A 23,334-nucleotide genomic window follows, 5' to 3' on the forward strand; every position below is an offset into this window, starting at 1 on the left:
GAATGGTCATTGCTCAGAAACAAAATCTGTGAAGCACAGGGCAAAGCCATCCCTTCTTGCAAGAAATGCAGTCAATGATCAAGGAAGCCCCTATGGCTGAATAAGGAACAGTTGAACCTCATTAAGCTCAAAAGAGTAGCCTACACCAGCTGGAAAACAGAAAGCATTACCAAAGAGGATTACTCTGCACTTGCTTAGGCTAGCTATGGGGATCATGGACAATAAAAAGCCATTCTTTAGATATGAGGGAAGTAGGAAAAAGAACAAGGACAGTATTGGGCCCCTGAGAGAACCAATGGGGCAACTGACATCAAGAAAGGGCCAATTTCCTGGCTTTTTTGCATCTGTTTTTCATGCTCCCACAAGGATCACACTGCCAGAAATGGCACAAACCAATTTGGATGTGGGTGACGGGCCCAAAAATCAATGTAGATCAGGTGAGGGAACACCTTGAGAAACTGGACATTCATAAGTCTTCAGGGCCAGACGAAATGCACCCGAGGGTCTTGAAAGAACTGGCAGACATCATTGCAGCCCCTTTGGCAGGGATATTTGAAAAATTATGGCACTCAGGCAGGGTCTCAGATGACTGGAAAAGAGCCAACATGGTCCCTATTTACAAGAAAGGGAGGAGGGATGACCCAGGGAACTATAGACCCATCAGTCTGATGTCTGTCCCTGGAAAAATCCTACAAAAAATTGTCAAGGGATCCATCAGTGCCAGACTAATGGAGGGCAAGCTTCTGAATGCCAGCCAATATGGCTTTGTGACTGGCAGGTCTTGCCTGACCAACCTCATCTCTTTCTATGGCCAAGTTCGCAGATGATACCAAATTATGGGGGATGGCCGTCACACCACAGCAGAGGCTGGGAATACAGGCCAACTTGGACGCACTCTCAAGGTGGGCTGACCAAAACTGGATGGCCTTCAGTGCAGAGAAGTGCAAGGTGCTACACCTCAGTAGGAAGAATCGTCAGCATACTTACAGGCTCAGCAGTGCTATGCTTGCTAGTACCATGACCGAAAGAGACATGGGGGTCTTAATTGACCACAAGATGGACATAAGCCACCAATGTGATGCAGTAGTGGGCAAAGCTAACCAAACTTTAGTGTGCATCCACCAATGCATCTCAAGCAAAACCAGGGAAGTCCTCCTCCTGCTTTACTCGGCTCTGGTGAGACCACAGGTGGAGTACTGCATCCAGTATTGGGCCCCCCCATTTCAGGAAGGATGTGGAGAAGCTTGAGAGAGTCCAGAGGAGAGCCACTCATATGATCCAAGGCCTAGAGGGAAGGCTGTATGAGGAGAGGCTGAGGGACTTGGGACTCTTCAGTCTGGAGAACAGAAGGCTCAGGGGAGACTTGGTGGCAGCCTGCTTCATAAGAGGGGTACATTAGGACCTGGGAGAACATCTGTTCATCAGAGCTCCCCAAGGGATAACAAGGTCTGATGGCCATAAACTCCAGGAAGGCCAATTTAGACTGGGTACAAGAAAAAAGTTCTTTATGTTTTGTGTGTCCAGGGTCTGGAGCAAACTCCCCCCAGTGGTGGTGCAAGCACCTACTCTGGACTCCTTCAAAAAACAGCTTGATTTGCTGGGATCACTTAATCCCAGCTGACTTCCCACCTATGGTGTGGGGGGGCAGGGGAGGGTGGACTTAATGATCTCATGAGGTCCCTTCCAGCCACTAATGTCTATGAAATCTAGCTCCTGTTCCCTGCCTCCCTGCCTAAGGGGCCTAGCCCCACCCCTGCCCCTGTCCCCTCAGCCCTACCAGAGGGGCCCCCAGCTGCCAGAGCTAATGGGCCCAGGGACCCTGGTCCATAGCCCCCTGCCCCTGGCAGCAGCTGCTGCAGTTGAGCTGCTGCAGTTGAGCTCCTCTCCTGCTGCCCTCTGTGGGCTTGGGTGGGTGCAGCAGGCTCTCCACTGCAGTGCACACTCCTGGAGGGGGCAGGGGGGACCCATGCCCCCCAGATGTGTGTGCAGGTTGGGTACATTGCAGCCTTAGGCTCCCACCCTGCTGCCCTCCCCTGGGGCCATCGCAGCCTGTGGGTGTGACCTGGCACTGCAAGGCAGAGTGAGCTGATGCAGGAAAGCTGCTTGCTGCTGTGAGCGCTGCACTGCCCTAGCAATGTATTTCCCATGCACTCAGCAGCAATGGAGAGAATAACCTTGAGCCACCGCCCGTGCAGGGCAGTGTGGAGCTTGCAGTGGCAAGCAGCTTTCCTGGATGGCCCCACTGTGCCCTGCAGCTCTGGGTCACACCTGCGGGGGAGGGCAGCAGGGTGGGAGCCCAACCCAGCAGCGGACAGTGTGCAGCCCCCGCCCCATTCAAAGATCTGTGGGGTCACGTGCCTCCCCTGCTTCCCCCAGAGTGTGTGCAACAACAGGGAGCCTCCCCCCAGCCCCTCGTACTCCCTGAATGAGCCACCCACAGCCCCATCCTGCTCCCCACTGGGGCCCTGCAGCCATGCATTGTAGCTCTGGGCCTCAAACCCCATGCACCGCCGGGTTGGGCAGAAGCTCAACCCTGCCAAACTCCCCCCCTCCTTCCTTCCTTGTGGGGGCCTCAATCCCCAGCCCCCACTCACTTGCAGAAGCTGCTCTCTTTGGTAATGCTTTCTGTTTTCCAGCTGGTGTAGGCTACTCTTTTGAGCTTAATGAGGTCCAACTGTTCCTTATTCAGCCATAGGGGCTTTCTTGATCATTGACTGTATTTCTTGCAAGAAGGGATGACTTTGCCCTGTGCTTCACAGATTTTGTTTCTGAGCATTCCTCATGTACTCCCTTTTCTGAGGATTTACGACCTCTGATTGCCGACTGACCGCTGTCCTCCTGCTCCCCCCAGCCCCTTGCAGGCTGAAACTCTGCCAGCCTCCAGACTACTCACTGCAAAATCCATGTGTTTCTCTGCTAAAATGAGAAATCTGCATTTTACTCCAATAAAGGGGAAAATCCACGTTTTACTTTGTTTTTCTATGGGAAATGGAAAACCTGGATTCCTGTCGATGACTACATTTTGAGAACAATGATACAACTTGTTATGTATTCACCTTACAATAATTTCATCCATTCTGTATTTTCTTAGCTTGTTAATATGATTGTTGTGGGAGACTGTGTCAGAAGCCTTGCTAAAGTTAAAATATATCACATGTACTGCTCCCCATCCCCCTGGCCCACAGATCCTGTCACCTTATTATAGAAAGAAATCAGGGACTCAGGTATGACTTGCTCTTGGTAAATCCATGCTGGTTGTTGATTATCACCTTGTTCCCTAGGTGCTTCACAATAGCTTCTTGACAATCTACTCCATGATCTTTCCAGATATTGAGGTTAGACTTACTGGTCTGTAATTCCCTGGATCTTCCTTCTTCCTTTTCTTTAAGATGAACTCTATATTGACCCTTTTCCAATCATTCGGGACCTCATCTGAATACAAGTTATCAAAGAGGATAGCCAGTGGCTCTGAAATAACCGCAGCCAATTCCTTCAACATAGTGCCTGTAGCAGCAGAGTACTGGATTTGATGACCCAGTCCTATGTGCTGTTCCTAAAAGGGTTTTAAAAGTCTCCTTATACCTTGCTTAAATGACAGTGTAGACTGTAACCAATAACTTTACTACTCATGTTTTCATCCACAGAAGCAGTTTGTTTCAAGTGAAGTGCAATGAAATCTTCTCTAAAAACAAAAGGAAAAAACACCCTTTCCATTTAAAAAACGACATTTTCCAGACCTTTGTGGAGATCTGGAAAGCTTTCAGAATGTGGTGTTATGACACCCAATGTCCATCTGTTAAATCAATATTTAGAAACATAATTTAGAAATGGCAGAGGTTTGAGTATCTGTGTCAAATAGATAAAGAAGTAAAATAGCATATATATCTCATAATGAAAGAGGTCTTAGTGCCTTCCCCAAATCCAGAAACTTAGTAGTGTAAACACATGTTAAACATTGTACAAAATGGTGCAAAGACATTTGAATTAGAAATGAATAAATATAATGATTTTGTTTTTCTCTTAAAAAAAAACCTATAACTTACCTTTTATGCAGTTTCTCTCCACTAATTTTATAGTGAATAAGTTTGCCATCAGCAATGGCCCCTACCAAAATTACTTTCATGTTATAATTAAAGAATGTTCATAGCAAGCAAATTTGAAATTTGTAACAGGTATTCATAGTAGATGCTACACAGATAAAATGAAAATATATCATGTGACTTCAGTATCTAAGCAGCATGAGCTTCAAATATTTAGTACTGTCAATGAACTTTTGCTTGCCAACCAATAGTACCAAAAACATTGGTCATTCCTGAAAAAATATATATTATTAAGGTGACCATATGTCTCAGTTTGGCTGGGACAGTCCCAAATTGTCTCAGCCAGTGGGTGAAAGTAGAAACAGAAGCCCCTGACTAGCACCATCAGCCTACATTGCTTGGCCCAGCTGTTGCAATCTGTTTGACAACAGTAAGTAAACAGAAAGAGAGGCTAAATTCACCAAATTACATGTTATGCAATTATTTCCCCTATTTAAAACATCTGTGCCAAAAGCATGGGCACATTTGGATCTGTCTTTCGAAGTCAGGCCCAGCACAGAGACAGGACCCAAAACCACAAGACTATGGTCTGGATTTGGTACAAGACTCTTCCCAATTTGAAGGGATGATGCAAATATAAAAAAACTAAAATGCCAGTAGAGTGTATTTAAATGGTTCCAGTTCTAGTGCTGTAGAAGCAAAAATATAACCACCTAGATGCTCCTGAATGTTCCTGATTTTAAAGCACAAGTGTTCGAAGCATTAGGACTGAACTAGAACCTAAAATCTAACTGTGAATAAATCCTAATAAAAATTTGCACAGACATACAGAAATGTTATGTTCCTTCCTGGCATTTTAGATTAGCTGCAGCCTAGTGCTCTGCTAGTGATAGTTCCCAGGAGTCAGGAGCATTTAATACAGCTGTGGAATTTGTGTGCCCAGCCAAAGCTCGGTTAAGGCTTAGTCTAAATGACAGTGTCCTGCTGGCAAAACTCTGAATGTGTCTACACTCAAAGCTCCCCTGCTATGGCACAACTCCCCCCCGCCCCTTTGTGCAGCATTACACCACCTTCCCTGAGCAAAATAAACTTTCTGCAATCATCCAGGGGCAAGCGGAAAGTGCATGTGGGCAACCTGGGCCTTCTGCTGGCTTCAGCATTTCCTTTAGCCTGTGGTACCTTTTAACCTTAGATCCTCTACCTGCACAGCTGTTGTTGTGGTGGGGCCACTAGTTGTTGATAGACAGGTGCACACCCTCATGGCTTGGGAGATGCAGATAAGCTTACACAAAGCCTTAGTCGACCTTTTGTGTGTGGAGTAAGCTTTCGTGATTGCTCAAGCAGTTGCTTGAGGCTGGCTAAGATAGGTAGTAGATGTGTTTTGCAGGTAAACTGACATAGGTAAAATGGGGTCTATCCATTCCTACACTCAATAACATGTAGCATTGGCTCTTTTAAACGTGCTCGCAGGTTTTACAATGGATCTATAATTATATTAATAAAACTCAGAGAATAGAACAAATGGAAACCAGTGCTAATAAAGCTAAATTGTTTCAGCCCTCAATACGAAGACGTATACATAACCAAATCAAACATTTCAAGGACACTAAATTAATGTCGGGCAATAGTCTTCAAAAAACGATATAAGTATGCAGCTCCAAACATCTAGCCAGACCATTTGTAGTCTTTCCCTGAGGTGCTGCTGTGTGCGACTACTTAGACAGAGACTGAGTGAGACCCAGAGAGGCATTTCAGGCACATTGCAGTGCCTAAATTAGGTGCCTGGCTACATCAGGTGAGTCAAGAAAACAGGGTTAGGTGCCTCCCAGGATCACTTCTGCTTTTATTCAACACCTGTTTAATGTAAAATGCATAAGACAATTTTTGTCCTAAGTAGTCCCATTAAACTGGATAGAGAGAGTATTAAGTTCACCCCATGGATCTTGAAGTAATATGGGCTCTTTAATTTCAAGAGTGCCAAAGGATTTATAACTGCACCTATGGAGGCAACCTTCTGTCAGCATAGTCTGCTTTATCTGGAAGATGTATGTTTTTCCTTGTAACTCAGCATCATGACTTGATAATATGAGGTCATCCAGAGTGAGATGCAAAAACTGATTAATTCTTTTTACTGAGTGTCTCATGAAACCACATAAAACAGTGCTGGAAGTGGTCTCTGAAAGTTGGCTCTGGCTCACTGGCCTGCAGAACTGCTGCAGTTCCCTTCCAGGCAGCATTTTCTCTGTAACATCATTACTGCCCAAGAGATAATCCAGCTTCTAACACTCCTTCGGGCATATATGTCTGTTCCCAAAAGAGAAGCAACATGGCCCAAGTTTCAGATTCCTGACACCACTGACTTTTTAACCCAGCAGTACCTCAAAATATAGCACAATATTTTATACCACAAAGCCATTTGGCAAAAGATCTCTCATTCTCTTTTCCCAGAAATATACCAAAAATTCTATTACTGTGATTTGAGGGCTCCAGGGTTCTTTAAACTAAACTGCATGAATTTAGTGTTAGTGAGCAGCACAGCTATAAATATTAATGCCATCCAGTACAGCTGTAACCAGAGACTAGGTCAGAAAAAAAAAAACATGTTTGTATGTATTCAGAGCCCATGTTCTCCTATAGGATTTGTTGCCACAAGTTTCTGTGGCACAAAACATAACTTATTTTGCTAAGAAATGCTGCAGGTTACTAAAAGAATTAATTGGTTTAAACTGTTTTAATAAGATCTCCTGGGAAACTGATATATATAACAGTTCAGTGCCAGTGTCACGTAATAAAATATTTTATAGAGGGTATTATTATGTAAGGTGTAGTGTGTCTAACTGGAAAGTATTTGCTGCACTAAAGAGGGGGGAAAAAACTAGATTTGTTAGGCTGGATGTTTGGGAATGACACATGTAACTTAAATTCTACTTAAAACTGTTCTAAGTGGAGCCTGCCTAAATGGTTTAACTGAAGAAGTCTTGCCACACAGGAATTTGATTTTATCATTGATACAATCACACCAGCAAGGTACCTTATGAATAGGGAAATAAGAAGGTAGAAGGAATAGTTTCCAGGGAGCAGACATCAAAAACACTACCCACTGGACAGGCCTATACATGCTATTAATGCTCAGCAATAAACAGTGCATATCACACTGAAGTTTATTGCTCCCAGGCACCACATTTGAACATGTGCCCTGGACCACAGCACACTGGAGCAGCCGGAGCTGACGGGAGGCCCAGGGGATCCGCCTGCCAGCCCGGGGCTGCTTTGATCCAGCTCAGTGCACTGCCGTGGAGCTGTCTGGGTTATGGGGCTGCTTCAAATGCAACACTAGCTGGAAGGCACCCCCTGAATTGAAGCACTGTTACCAGATTTGCCCGCTACTTTGGGGTGTGCTCATTTATTAGGGCTAGGGTCTTGGTAATTTTATCAATGTGCTGCTTGTGTTACTTGTATTTCTATATGGAGCTGTATCTCTCCCTTCTGCAAGCCCTCACCCCCAATGGAGCTATCTTGCAGGACTCAGTTCAGTGGGGCTGGGTTCCTCCAGGCCCCAAATCAGTCATACACACAAACACACACAGATTAATGTGACGCGCCTGACCTGGCTGGGTTGATCAGCATGGACAGGCTGACACCCTCATATGCCAAGAATCAGTTCATCAGAGCAACAATAACTACAGTCAGACACAAGCACACAGTTAAACAGAATACCTCTGAATCTGGCTGGGTGTCCAGCTGACACCCTCATGGGCCAGCATTCAGTTCATTAGGGCATGTCTGAGCCAAACTGGGTCAATCAGCCTGTACAAGCTGATCCCCATATGCGTTTCAAAACATCACAGTCTTTTAGCTTCTTGATGAGCAGACCCCACAGTATTTCTGGGCTTCACAGGGATCTTTAACTTAGGTAAAAGGGGCGTTGCTGCAGAGCAAGTGGGGAAAGAGAAGTAAAGAAGGCAAAACATACCCAATTACCACCAGTTTAACTATAAAAGTTATTTATTGCTAAGTAGATGAAATATATATTGGCACTGGTAGTAATAGACATGCAAAGGAAAAACAAACACAAACAGTCACAGTATACCCTGGTTTCACTAAGTATTTGGGGAAACTTAGCTCAAGCTTAACTAATACAGATCAAGTTCAGAAATCTATGCTTAGAGAGAGAGAAGAGAAAAGAGAGAGAGAGAGCTGGGATCTCACCAGTCCAAGGCACTCGGGTTGCAAAGCTGACAGGTCAAAGTTCTCAGCACCATCCTTGAAGGGCGATGAACTGCCTCCTGCAGCCTCTCCAGAAGAAAGCACACACACCGCTGCTACTTTTACAGATTTTTATACCCCCAGTTCAGCTTCTTTCAAGCATTCTCAATAGTGTAAATCAAATTGTCCTCTCTATTGACAAGGGGTTATCTGGGTGGAACATCTCAGGAACTTGACTGATACTCAGGAAACACATACTTAGGAACCAGCTTGACATTCCTATGGATAGCAGATATACTTGATGGGATCTCTCTTGGTGTCTTCAGAAACAACAGATTGCAGCATCAGGGTTTTGGATTTTTACTTGCTGTGAACAAGCCTCAGCTTAGCATGACTATTCCAGATCTTACTATAGTCTTTTAACAGACTTAAGGCACTTATTGGAGTGTTCCTAACCTGTTGTGGAGAGGACTTCCACCAGTCGTCTCGGGAAAAGTATGACAACACTTGTGGTCAGGGCTCCAACGGGCTGGACATTGTGATGAACCCTGTGCCATTGTTCAAATGTTGCCCATACCCCCTCTGACCCGGTCTATTGCCTCAGCATTCCCTAACCCGGCAACCGAGTTTTAGCCAATTAAGTTTACATAGGCCTCCCATAGTGGGACCGGGGAATGTACAGCCAAGATGCCTATTAAACTTACTTCTGCTTAGAGGTGGTGGGGGGAGGAAAAGTCCTTTGTAAATCCAGATTAGAACTGGTCTGATAAATGCTGAGCTGGGTGTGTGGGTCGATTAGCATTTGGAGCACAGATTCCCCATCATGCAGTGCTCCCCTGCTTCACTGATCCCAGAATCCACTGTGGTCTCTGCTTCAGGCTTTCTGTTCTCCATGTCTCATGTAAATGAATGGTCATCCGTTCCTATCTCAGATGCAAATGAGACCTAGGGCAGTTGTTTCACTTTTGTCACCCTTATCTGGAGCGTTTTAGGTGTGTCTCTCACTGCATCTTAATCAGTTTCTGGTTGGGGGGGGAGGGGGCAGAACGATTCTTTGTGAGTCAGACAGTCTGTGTCCTGTGTCAGGGTTCCCCAAGAACATGGAGCTGAGAGGTAACAGCACCGTTGTGCTCCAGCCAGACCCATCAGCATCTACACAAGTGGTGCTTTGGAATAAAAAACTCTGGTGCAAGACGGTACTTTTATTTACAAGTACTAACCTACAGAGGAGTTAATTAGTTTACTCCATCCTAATAGCACAGCACATGTAAATCCTGAGACATTTACTGTAGAACTAATTAAGCAAATCTGCAGTAAACGTCTCGTGTAGATGCACCCACGCACACCAAATGGCACGTAAGCTTTCAAGAACGGAGAACTTCAGTCTTCAAAAGCTATATACAAGAAATGCCCACCTCGTTGAAACAATGTTTAACATATTTTTCTTACAGGCTGTGAAGTTGAAATCCTTGGAGTCAGACCTAGTTATTGTCAACCATATTTCAGTGTGCCATCAGATGCCAATTTTGCTGATGCTATCCATGATAGTCTTGAATCTTTACGGTAAGTCACTGAAATTCTTTACTACAGAAATTAATTTCTAAAGTATTATTACTTAAAAATTTTGGGCACTTCCTCCAGGAATATTGCCTATCTAGAAGATGAAGCTAAGATTTGTTTTTCCCCTGATATGAAGTAGAGACAGAAAATTATACACTTTGAAAAGCTTTTTCACTGTTCATGATACAACAATTACCAGTAATAGCTCTCCATATACCCCCTATCCATAGGAAAATGAAGCCCCATTCATTTGTATTTCAGACTATTAGACTCAATTAATTGATTATCAAAAAGAGATTTTAAATGACTTAATGTTAGTTAGGGAATGATTCAGTAAGTTTGGCGCTTTTGAAATTAAAATTGGGTCAGTTTCAGCCATAATGCAGAAAGTAGGTAAATACTCCATGCACCCTAATGTATACTTGAGCTTCCTGAGGTAGAAACAAATTTAAAACCATGTTTTACTTCAGCCATTTCCCTTCCAAGTTTTAATTAGGGGGAGTTTTTAAAACCAGGTAAGATCAACAGTATTTAAAGCTAACACAACTCTTTATTCAGGGCATATTGCCTTCATCTCTTCATGTACAACCCTTGATGCTACATAATTTATTCAATTCCAGGATATATTTTGCTGTACGGGTGAGAATCTGAGAAGTCTAGGGAAAAGGTGTTGAGAGCACTCACCCTGACTATAAGTTTCAAATTCTTCAGAGTGTGCTTAAATTTGCTACTGTACAGTATTACAGAGATGTTGCAGAACAGTTCACATGCCTGATGAATGATCAAGGATGGTGATACATTGTTCAGGAAGAACAGACAGGGGAAAAAGAAGGGGTTTTGCCCTATACATAAAGAAGAGTCAGCATGTTCTGAGGTGCAGTACAAAGTGGTATAACAATAAAAAGATATAACAATAAAAATACGGGATTTCAGAAAAACAGACTTTAGCAAATTCAGGAAACTGGTGGGCACAATCCCCTGGGTGGCAAGTCAGAGGGGGAAAACCCCCCAGGAGATCTGGTAGTACTTTAAAGAAGTCCTTTTAAGGGTGCAGGAGCAAACTATCCCAGTGCAACAGAAGAATGGACAATGAACCAGAGATGAGTTTGGCTAAACAGCAATCTCTTCAGTGAATTAAAACTCAAAAAGGGATCCTATTAAAAAGTGGAAACATGGCCATATTAGCAGGGAAGAGAATAAAAGTATTGCACAAGTGTGCAGCGAGAAAATTAGGAAGGCCAAGGCACAATTTGAAATGCAGCTGGAAAGGGATTCTACAAGTATGGGTTTCTACAAGTATGTCAAGAGCAAAAGGAGGACTAAGGAAACTGTAGGTTCCTTATGGAACGCAGGAGGCAATCTAATTACAAATGATGCAGAGAAGGGTGAAGTGTTGAATGCCTTTGTTACTTCAGTCTTCACAGATAGGAGCAGCTACCAGCTGATAAGCACAACTGGCAGTAAATATAGGGAAGGACTCAAACAGCCTAGGGTAACAGCAGAAGAGATTAGGGATTTCTTAGAGAAGCTAGATACTTTCAAGTCAGCAGGGCCAGATGGGCTGCACCCTCTGATGGTGAACACCGTTGGCTGAGGTAATTTCAGAGCCACTACCTATCTTCTTTGGGAATTTGTGGAAGTCAAGTACGCTACTGGTTGACTGGAAAAGGGCAAATATATTGCCTATCTTTAAGAAAGGGAAGAAGGAGAATCCAGGGAATTACAGGTCAGTCAGTCTAACCTGAACTCCATGGCACTACTAGCAGCTCTGCCCCTCTCCTCCTGGTACATGGACCACAGATCCCCCAGGCTCCTTGCCACTGTGCTGCTCTGTCCCCAGGGGCGGCAGGGGAGGAGCAGAAGCTGGATGCAGGAGGGGAAGCCCAGAGATCCTGATCCCACAGCAACAAGAGTAACAGAGGAGGGAATGGTGGCAGGGTAGGAACCCATACGCTGTGTGTTAACCCCCTGGACAGGCACAAATTGGACAGCCCTGGTCTAGATGGAACTACTGTAAAAGTGGATACATTAACTGGTTGGGGTACTGGGTGCAGCAAATAACTGGGAAGCCAGTTGCTGGATTCTTGAAGTTGGCAATGGATCACAAAGGCTTCAGGGTGTCACCAGTATTCAGATATGAATAAATGGATTTTCTTTATGGATTTAAATTGAGTTTTTTTAAACATGCTAAAAGTACAAGCCCTCATTGGGGATGGGGAGTCCAATCATTTAAGATAACAATAGTGCTTATGCACCTCAATATTCCCTTTCAAATCAATAGCATCATAGAATAATAAAGCTGAAGTGGAGCTCAGAGGGTCAACTAGTGTAACTCCCTGCCTAGGGCAGAATAAACCATATTTAAACCATCTTAGACAAATGTCTGTGTGATCTAGTAAAACTTCCAAAGATGCATACTTCACAACCTCTCCAGATAGTCTGGGGGTGGACAGTTATTTTGGCTGGAGGATTGTTTAACAAGCGTTGGTGAGTTGTCAAGGGCCACAAGGGTAGCCCTGCTCCTTGACGGGTGCCCCACTCCCTTGTCACCATCTTAGGATCTGAAGTCCTGCCCTTTAACCTCTGACCTTTGTATACAGGCAATTGCATAATAGCTCAAAATATAGCCTTATTTTTGTATATTGTGTGGGGGGGGGGGGGGGGAGGGGGGAGTAAAGGGCTGTATGTGAGGTGGCAGTGTGGGTTGTGGTTATGGTGGGTGGGAGGGTCAGTGTGGAGGGTATGTGGGAGGGGGTGTGAGTGTAAGGTAGGGGGGAGTGTGTGTGGGGGCTGCAGGAGGGTGTGGGTGTGGTAGGGGTGGGAGAGTGCAGGGGTGCATGTGTATGTGGGGGAGGGGAGGTCCTTAGTGTCCCCGTAGTGTGCAAGTCCCTGGAGCTGCATGTGGTGGCAATGAGTGGGGCCAGCCTTGCCCAGCCCCATAGGGTGCAGCTCCTCATGCTCCCACCCCAGTCCCTGGCTGTGCATGCTGGTAGTGTTCAGGGCCAGCCCCACCTGGCCCAGTAGCGCTCCTGCCCAAGTCCCCGGCCACACATGGTGGCAGGGTGAGGGGAGAGCTCCACCCAGCCCATAGCGCACAGCTCCCCATGCTCCCACCCCAGTCTCTGGCCACACGTGGCGGCAGCGTGTAGAGCCAGTCCCACCTGGCCTGAGAGCATTCCTGCCTGAGTCCCCGGCCACACAAGGTGGCAGGGTGAGGGGTCAGCTCCAGCCAGCCCCATAACACACAGCTCCCCATGCTCCCACCTGAACCTCCCACCTGAGCCCCCAGCAAGGTGCAAGTTCAACCCACTCAGACCTATAGCACACAGCTCCCCATGCTCCTGCCCAAGTCTCCAGCCTCATGTTGGCAGTGTGTAGGGCCACTCCCACCCAGCCCCATAGCATGCAGCTCCTGTGCTCACACCCAAGTCTTCAGCCATACATAGTGGCAGTGTGCAGGGCCAGCCACACCCAGCCCATAGTGCACAGCTCCTGCAGCATGCGGGGCCAGCCCAGCGTGGCGCAATAGTGCATGGCTTCCCATGCTCCCACCCTCTTTCCCTCAACAGGAGTCCCTGATGCTGAGCCAGTGGGGCCCATACCTGAATTTTCACTCGCAGGCAGCGGGCCTGGAAACAGGCACATGGTAGGCAGGCTCTTGTATTTAGTGCCCCCTCGCTCAGGGCAGGAGGGCAGGGCAGGTCAGGCTTGGCTGGGGGGATGTTGCTTAGCAATCAGAGCCGCACCTGCATGGATGCACCAGCTTGCAGAGGGGCAGCCCAAGGCCCCAGGGGCCAGATGGAATTGCCTGGAGGGCCACATTTTGCCTGCTCCTGAGATAGTCTGTTCCAATGCTTAATCTCCTCATAGTGACAAAAGTTCTTCCTGATAGAGAACGTACACTCCCTTTGCTGCAGTTTGAGACTGGTGCTCCTTGTCCTGTCCTCCTGTGCCCAAAGAGAACAGTTTATCAACATGTTTATTATAATTGCCCCTCAGGTATTTGAAGCCTGTCATCAAGTCCCTCTTCAACCTTTGCTTCTCAAGACTATATAATCCCAGTTTTTTCACCCTTAGCTCATAAATCATAATTTGCAGGATGTCTTGCATTAGAAAATAGTGTTTCCTCACTTAAATGTTTAGCATTTCAAAAGCATGCAGGAGATTTAGGAGCCTAAATTCCACTGAAAGTTAATCTTAATCCTCATTCAACATTTTAAACTTGATTTTAAGAATTTCTTATTTGATATAAAAAGGAATCCTTTTTATATTTAGATAAATCAAGCAGCAGACCAGATTTTTATAAAATATTGAAGAACAACATGTTAAAAACACGCATGATAAATTTCATTCCCAAACACTTAGTCCCTTATTTGACCATATAATCAGGACCTGACAACTTGGGCTCATAAAGATTGAAGGCATTGCAAAGACTGAATAATGGAAGGAGGCAGGACACAACACAAGTTATAAACAGATGTCTCATTTAAAGCAGTTTGGATTGGTTTGGTTTTGACTTGTATCAAAACAGGAATGGCACAGGCCTTATACACACAGCCTGTCCAAACTGCATTGCTGCTCTTAGGTGGTCATGGAAAGCACACTGCCTGATAGCCATGGCCCTGGAACGCGCTGCAACTAAGTTAAATGAACTGCAAATAAAATTTGAAAAACAGTTAACTTTAAAGCATCCTAAAGGCACTTAAAATTTACTCAAAGGGTGTTAACCTGTGCTAAGTACCCTCTAAATGTTGCTTTAAAGTTATGCCACTTCAGGTGAAGGGTATCTTATCTTTGATCCTTTTACCCAGGGCATTCCAGGGGATTGTAAATATGCCCTGGGGAAAAAAGCACACTATTTTCATTCCTTTAGCATCTCAGGATGCACCATCCCCAGCCCTTCCCACTTCTTTGCTCAACCCTTCTGCCTAACAGGGGATGCTAGCCCCCAAGCCAAACCCCCCACATCTGTCCCTCAGGGGGTGTGATCCCAGCATATCCTGACTACTCTGAGCACCCAGGTGCTGTTCACCAGCTTGCTGCTTGCCATAGCTCCCGCTCCCTGTCCCCCATCCTTCTACCTACCCCCGTGAAGAGAATGGAAGTCATTCTCAGCTGGATCTTAGTTCTGCCCCAGTGTAGCATGCAGCATGCCTGCAGGGTCTCAGCTCAGCCTCAGGGTGAATAACCTAGCCCTTGCCCCCTGGACCCAATCCCAATTCAGTGACACATGCAAGATTTTGGTCCTTTTTTCATCATTATTCTTTCTTCACTCCTTTATCTTTACTTCTCCCCCTTGCCTGATCATTTCAAACAGGTTTTTTCCCCCCCCCAGACTTTTCCCCTCCCACCCATGGTTCCAGCCGGCACCTTCTGGCTGCTGAGTGTAGGAAGCCACACCACCCCCACTCCCCCAGGTTTTCCACCTCCAAGCTACATGCCACCCTTCTGCCTTCTACTCCCACCCCAGAAGAGGGACAGTCCTGACTCCTGTCCTGGGAGTGCTGAATGTAGCACTGTGGCCAATTCCGGAGTGCTGTGGATGCTTCCCGATCAGTAAGTTTTGCCACAGGGGGACTCCCCCCACCCCCCACCCTGCATTCAGCAAGATTGGCTGTGGGGGGACCCTGCAGTCGCCAAGTAGTCACTGGGGGGACATGTGCCCCCCGGACTAAGGTTGCACCAGTCACCCATGGGCCACACCCCTGCTTGCCAGACTTTCTAGTGGCAAGTCACAATTGTGCAGGTCAGAGACAGCAATAAGTCTTAACCTATGATGGCTCTGAAACTGCTCTAACTTTATGACACCATAACATTTCACAGTTTTAAAATATTTTAATGATAACCTATAACAGCACTAATTTACAGATGCACACAGGGATGTCCCAGGAATGTATTAGCACATTTTATCTGGCATAACTTATGGGTACTTGAAACAGGACAATGGGTGTGAAGATCTGTGGGAACCTGGGACAAAAGGCCTTCTCCTGGGAGAAATGCAGTGGACAGGTCCTTATCCAAGGTTTGGTGCTCAAGTGCTGCACAGGGAGCACAAAGTCAGTTAGTAGAGCCTGCTGGGAGCAGCCAGCCCTATGTCACCTTTACCTTGGAACTGGAGGAATGGTGAGGGCAAGCAGGAAAGAAGGCTATGTCTTGGTTCCAGAGCACACCAGAGATCTTCAGCAACCATAGTAGTCTGCACAGAACTGCTACAAGGCTGCACAAGTCAGAATAACCCAAGTCTGAAACCAGCCCCTGGCAGGCCCCAGGGTTAGAAACAGGGGTCAGAAAGGCAATATAACATCACCTCTCTGCTTTCAGGGGACCTGAGCTCCGCTAGTCATTATTACAAGGATTTCTTCTAGAATATTTATGAAGCAAGTTCACCAGTTAGATCTGATTGTAAAATATTTCTTCACCAGCATCATTCAGCATATGGAAAATTAGAAAGAAATGGTCATATAAAACCTACTTTTATGGGTAGTTGTGGAGCAGTAGTGTTTGCTGCTCCTTGTCTGTGATGCAAGGGGATTAAGATGGTTTGAAGGGTGTCTTATTAAAGGGTGTCTTATTAAAAGTTTGATGAAGTAATGCCTGAGCTGTAAAAAAATTCAGTCTCTCAAGCTGTTCTTTTGGAAAGCTAGAACCTACTGAAAACATTACAATTGCTAATTCAGCCAGACACACCAGGCTAGTAGTTGCTGCCATCAGTAAAAAAATAAAAACATTTGGATAGCAACATGTTGTCCATTGCACAACCTGCAAAAGGAGAAAACTGGTGATTTCAGTTAAAAAAAATGTACTAGTAGTCCTGCAATGTCTGTAGTAAACACCACCTGAAGCACTCTAAAGAGCCAAAATACTGTAGGTGCAGCTGGAGCAAGGGAGCTGCCACCACCTCTAATTTCTTATTTTCATGTCAAGACGTCCTCCTGAACTCCAGTGAAAGCAATCTGAGGGCTCAGACATGCAATGCATTTGTACCAATGTCATCAGCTTTTACACTGTTGTGAAGAAGTAGCAGACCCACAGTGCGCTATTGTAAATGCAGGACAAACCTGGGACAAAGTTACCTTGGGAAAAATCTATGGCAAAAATACTCTAGTGTCCACTTCCATTCAAGAGTAGCCATTTGCTATAGGCCAGTGGTTCTCTACCCTTTTAGATTCAGGGCATGCCTTCATACTTTTTTTAATTTGTCAGCATCCCGGTTGAAAACCACTGTTGTGCTGATTCAGCTTATGTCAGTGGCTCTTAACCAGGGTGCTGCTGCTGCCATTGCAGTCAGGTGGAACTGCCCTGTGTGCCTCCTGTGGAGCAAGACCAGGAAAGGCTGAGGCCAAAGCACTTGCACCAGCCTGCATGAGAATTATCTGATAAACTGAAAGCAGGCAAGGAGTCCTTGCTCTTGTCTCAGCCCTTCATAATCTAACTCATCCCCTCCCATGTTCCTCCCAGGAACAGAGGCACATTAGACAGTTTCACCTGCCTTTGCACTTTTGTTTCTGGTAAGCAGGGGCAGACCAAGAAGGGCACATGATCCTGCTGCAGGTCTCCCTGGTCTGTCTATACAAGATACATGAGGCAGTTTCACCCAGTTGCAGTGACAGTGATAGTAGTGCCAGTGCTGTGGCACCCTGGTTGAGAACCCACTTCTATATTCAAACAGGCTGGTACATACTCTCTCATCAACTAATAGCCACTGTAATAGCACGTACTGCAAACAGCAGCTCCTTGATAACTGGCTTGTCCACTTGGGATACCCGTATGATTTACATCAAGTATACAAAACAAGTATACATTGCATCACTGTTAATGTGTTGGGGTCTACACCTTGAGTTTCTTTTCTTTAAAAACTGCATACATGTAGCAATGGAAAAAGATGAAGGAGAAGATGGATTGAAAACAAAGCCATCAACGAGTCATAAGTATTACTATGGCAGACACTTGAAGAGAAGTATAGGGAAAGAAAAACAAAACAACAGAAGAGGGGAAGAAGATCTTCATCTTGTCTTCTATTCTTCATGATCTATTTTCAGTTCTTTTAGAAACAATATACAATTATACTTAGTACTAGTATACCAGATACAAGACCTAAGTAGTGCTTTTGAATTGTAGTTAGTTTTAGAAGTGTCAATTTGTACCCTTCATCCCTAGGTAAGATGCTTTTGTTAATTGTTACCATATTAAACCTGCTCCTGCAAAAGCTTCCAATTCATGTTGCTGCGAAAGGCAGATAAGTAGATTAACTCTCATTATACAGAGTGTTTCCTTCCCACACTCAAGGATTCTCAACCAAGGGTTGCTGCAAGAGCCTTTGAAGGGTTATGCAAGGTGCGAGGAGATAATCAGGTAAGCACAGGATTGAGATGAGTGCCAGGCTCTTTCCTGGACCCTCTGCAAAGAGTTAAGCACTATAAGTTATATATAGGATACCTCTCACTCAGACAAATAATTAAGGGGTGTCTTAAGTCTAAAAAGGCTGAGAACCACTCTAACTAAATAAAGTTAGCTGAAACTAACTTCTTATGGGAAATCAGCCTTTGGCAAGGTCATTCTTTCACACAGAGACAAGAATGCTGAGTGTTGCACAGCAGGTTGTCAGCCAGTTGGATAACCCGTACATTGCAGCTTTGAGCAAGTCAGCAGAAGTTTATTTTTTTGGGCCTGCTCTTGCTCCCATCGAAGTGAACAGCAAAAACATCAATGATTTTACAGGAAGCAGCAAGAGTTAGGGATAAGTCATGGGTGTGGAAACAGGAAACCCTGATTTATAATCCTGTTGTGAAATCCTGGCTCCGCTGAAGGAGATTCTCATTGGTCCCAAGTGGGACAGGAATGAATCCCCATGGGCCCAATGCAACTCTCACTGCAGTCAAGGGAAAGATTCCTTCAGGAAGATTCCTCATTTTCTTGAGCCAGGTCTTTTGGGGAAGTCACTTCAGGCAAAATTTTCAAATAGAGCATACAAAATTCAGTTCCTAGGTCCGTATTTTGAAGCCTGGCTTTAGGGATCCACATTTGAAGCTTTAGGCCAAAATATTCCTGCCTCATTTTCCTTATCTGTAAACAGAGTTCATGCTGCCTTTGCTACCTACCTGCTGGGGTGTCATGGCAGTTAGGTATCATTTGTTCAATGATTTGAAAATGTAAAGCATTTCTCAATGCAGTATATTCTACATCTTGCTCTCCTCCACAAATCTTTGTGGTAAAATGATAGCTAATAATATCTCATTTTGCAAGATTCACTTTGTTCCCAGTCCTACAAAGCTCTTCAGTATGTCACTAAATTTAGACATGTGAACTGTTCCACTGAAGTTGTGTACTTACATTTAAGCAGATATCCTTGCAGATATGAGCCCTTACTAAAATTACTTAGCCCAGACTAAACAGGACCATGTATCTTATGCAGTCAAGATCTTATATGCCTTTTATTTAGAACTAAATTATGATTTGATTCTGGGTGAAAAGGTAAGAAATAACTCTTTAAAAGTATTTGAAGACTGTGAGCATCAGAAAGGCAGAGAACTACCATATTTTCTTGCATACTACATGTCCTGGATATGACTGCATCTGATTAGAGAGCTTGGTGGCAATGTTGGGGGGCTACTCATGGTGGGGTAGCTCCTACATAATACCACCATGTTGCAACTTCCAGAATAAGGCAAGTATAAGGCACCTCAAAACCCTGGCCCTCAGTACCCTGTGGGTACACCTTGGTTGGAGAAAGGCTAAGGGACATTATCCTGCCCTTGCTGAGGCAGTAGGCCAGGGTGGGCAAAATGGCAGATCTGGCCAGTAGCCAGATTCCATTTCCCAGCAGCCCCTGCCTGTGTGGCTGGGGCTGGTTTCCATGGAGACCCCAGCAGCAGCTGTGCTGCAATAGCATGGGCTGGGGTTTCCATGGAAACTGGCCCCAGGAGTGCTGGCAGGGTGGGGAGCTGCTCTGGGGCTGGGCTGGGACCTTACAGCAGCGATAGCATGTTCTGGAGTCAGGGCAGAGCCATGATCTGCAGCCTGAGTGCTCCAGGCAGTGGTGTGAAGGCAGGGGATCACGGCTCTGCCCCAGCTCCAGCCCATGCCGTCACTGCTGCAAGAAGGTGGGGCACAGCCATGACCCACTGTTCGCATGCCCCTGCCTGGAGCATGCAGGCTGCAGATTGCAGCTTTACCCTGGCTCTGGACTATACTAGTGCTGCTACAAGATCCCAGCCTGGCCCTGGAGCAGCTCCCCACCCTGCCACATGCCTTGCCAGTGCTGCTGGGGCCAGTCTCCACAGAAATCCCAGCCCTGCTACTACCACACAGCTGTTGCTGGGGTCTCCATGGAAACTGGTGAGCCATATAGGCAGGGGCTGCTGGGAAATGGAGTCCATTGCAGGCTGAATCCAGCCTGTGGGCCAGACTTTGCTAGGCAGCCAGCAGCAGCTCTAATCTGTTGCTCTCTGGCAGAAACTACAGCCATCGAGACACTGAACATCTGGATTCATCTGGCCTTTGGATTCTGTCTTGATGGTCTAAAGTGGGGATGGAAGGTCTAAGGCAGCCTCCATTTCATACTCTTGCCTAGGCGTATGAGCTGGAAGGTCTTGGTGTGATGATTACATAGGCCTCTTGTCCATATACCATGAGCCATAAGATCAACAGTTGCCAAAAAGAACATGCCCCTAAGCAAGACATGCACCTTGTTTTTGGGAAGGCAGAATGAAGGGGGGAAAAAAGATTACTCCTGAGTTATGGCTACATAGAGCAGGGATAGAGCTCACTCACTCTCCTGTTCCTGCTTAACTAAAAGTGGAAACCCTAGCTGCTGCTGAAGATTGGTCCCCATGGGTGAATTTATGATTTTGAAAAGAGCTAAAAAGCCTAAAAGGCCGTGAAACAGGAAAAGCTAGCAGACAGTAGCATTGCCAAAAGAAAGGTAAGCTTGATTAGTTGAATATTGAGACCAAGGAGAGATGATCATTAACACCTGAGGAGTGAAGACCAGTGAACATTAAGTACAATGACTCCCTTAGCTGCCTGAATGGAAATGCCACTCACTGCTCCCTCAGAAAAAACACAAGAGGTCAGAATGTTTTTGACACTTTGCATTCCTATTCAAAGTGTCTGAGTTTATCTTGTGAATCCTGTATAAGTGCTTATGTGCCTAACAGTGGTCATACTACGTTTCATCCTTAAAAGGATCTCACAGCACCCAGGTTGGAAATCATTGCTGTAGATAATGTATCCCAAATATATGCGTCAAGATAGTGTGTGTTTTAAGTCCCTTGGACATAGCTTTGACCTTTACACAAAAGACTACTTTTACTAAAATTTTTCCAGTGAACTGAAAATCGGCAATGAAAACAGAATTTCTGTGCTGTGTCTCCACTAACCAGGGAGAGGGCATTCAGTGCAGAAATAAGTTTCAACTAACCTTTTAACGCTTCCTCTTCTGAATTCCCTTATTTCTTCATAGTTCATAGATCACATTTCAGGAAAAAAGGAGAAGGCCCACTTGCATGGTGCATGCAATATCAGGGAAAAATGCACTCTGGGAAACCTTCAGGGAATTTCAAATGGAATGGAGGGAAAGGGAAGGTAAAATATTAATTAAAGCATAGTTAACTTGTGAATATTTCTCAAAGTCTTGTTATTAGTGAGTGATGAGCATGGTAATCAAGATTTATCTTGGCATTTGATTTTTAAAAAAATTCCTTTCTTTAACAAAGCAATGATTCAAAGCCTGCATTGGGGGATCCTAGAACACATTGTATTTTTGTAATGTAATCTTTAAATGGCATTTAGATACCAAGGGGTTAAGTGCCTTATTTAAAATAACAAGCCAGTAGACAGCAAACCAGTGAGAATTGCTCCTGTTTGCTTAGCTATCTGTGTTTATAGAAAGGCTCTAAGTGATTTGGAATCACAGAGGCATGTGCAGTCCTGGCAGTACATATAGTCACAAAACTTGTTACTCTTGTTCTCCCTCCAACATGCCCTCATTTTGCTTGTTTTGCTCATTTGTTACAGTTCATCTTACACTCAACTGGATACATTGGCACTGAGAGTTAGGGTCAACCCTGAGAGTTGCCCTTAACCAACCTGAGTCACATGAGCTTTCCCATCTCTATCATGCCTTGTAACCCACATCACTGCCATCCATATTGAACTTCCTGCAAAGACAAGAAGTGGGATGCAAAGGGCAGACACTCGAGAAAAGGAGTGCTATTAGTGGACTTGCTGTGTTGGAGCTCAGAGTTCAAGGGTAAATTCCAAATATGCTGCAGAATAGGGATGGCTAGGCAACAAATAGCAGAAGCTGCAGAGCTACCCACTAATCCTGTTAAGTTTTGTACTGGTCACTGGCTTCAGTAAATATAGGCATACAATGAATGAGAAGAACTAATCAACAAATTTAATAGTGGAGCTGTAGGCAGGCATTCCCAGCTTCCTCATTCTCCTGTTAGGGAACCTCTCTAAATTGTAATTTCTGTCATTATACATTCAGTATAATTTCTAAGATTGTGCTTAGGGGTTTTCAGTGTAGAAAGGTTGCCCCTAAATATCAGGTAGGCACAATGTAAGTACTCTGGGACAAGGAGAGTGTCACCTTATGCTTTTGTAGAGTATGCAGCCCAGTAAGTGGCCAAATGTTGATTTGGGCCTTTGGGCATTATCACAATACAGAGGTACTTCAATTAATGCCTATGCAAGTTATAGGGTGCAAAGTTAATATTTTCCTCTTGTGTTCTGAGGAAAATGAAGGTTAATTCAGTGTCAACTGCTAAAAACATATAAACAGTCAGTATGCAGTGCTGAAAACAATATAGTGTTGTCACCTGACTAGTTCTATTGCAACCCTAGAAATGGCAGTGCAGAAATGGCAGCAGTGTATTATGAACGCATTGATGTGGAAGGCCACCATTATGGACCTTCATCTGTTCAGAGGAAGGATGCATTAAAAGCAGTGGACAGAGTCCTGAGCAACATGATGAAGCTGATCAAGGTTAGTGACATGAGAAAAAAAGTGTACTTTTTGATACGTTTCATTTTTATTACTATTAATGCTCTTTTACAACAGCTTGTCACTTAATATGCATGTGTCAGTTCAAGCATTCAAAGGTACTAGTACCTTTCTCTTTGTAAAGTACTGGATAACTGCTTTGTAATGAAAGACTCCTTTGTAATAATTGGTAGAAATAGGGTTTTTTTCCTACTCAAACCATGCTAGTTAAAGGAGCAGCTGAATCAATCAGTCCAAAACATCCAGCTTGAAATACTTCTGCCATGGCAAAAAAAAGTTTCAGCTATTGTTATGTACTACCATAGTAACTTATATTCCTTCTTTGCATAACCTCAATTAGTATGAAAGTTCAGAGGTTTGGAGGCTAGTCATGCCTATTTTACTGTTTGTGGGCTTAGGTCTTACTGTTTGGGGGGACACTTTTGGCTGGCATAGGTAGCAGAGCCCCTGGATGGTAGCCCTGAATGAGTCTCCCTTTTCAATGGACTAGGCTAGGTGGTAGTGCCCCAGTATGGTTTA

General features: G+C 45.0%; 1 protein-coding gene across 1 annotated transcript in view; it reads left to right on the forward strand.

Annotated features, from left to right (window-relative positions):
- Window positions 1–23,334, forward strand: part of ENPP6 (ectonucleotide pyrophosphatase/phosphodiesterase 6) — a 63,971-nt gene that overhangs the window by 24,910 nt on the left and 15,727 nt on the right. Inside the window, exons 3-4 of the mRNA XM_090036114.1 lie at window positions 9,698–9,809; window positions 22,656–22,797. Of these exons, the coding sequence (XP_089892240.1) occupies window positions 9,698–9,809; window positions 22,656–22,797 (254 nt within the window). The remainder of the gene's footprint in view (window positions 1–9,697; window positions 9,810–22,655; window positions 22,798–23,334) is intronic.

This window comes from Crocodylus siamensis, chromosome 2 (genome assembly GCF_052110815.1).
Source record: "Crocodylus siamensis isolate JL-2025a chromosome 2, ASM5211081v1, whole genome shotgun sequence".
NCBI lineage: Eukaryota > Metazoa > Chordata > Crocodylia > Crocodylidae > Crocodylus > Crocodylus siamensis.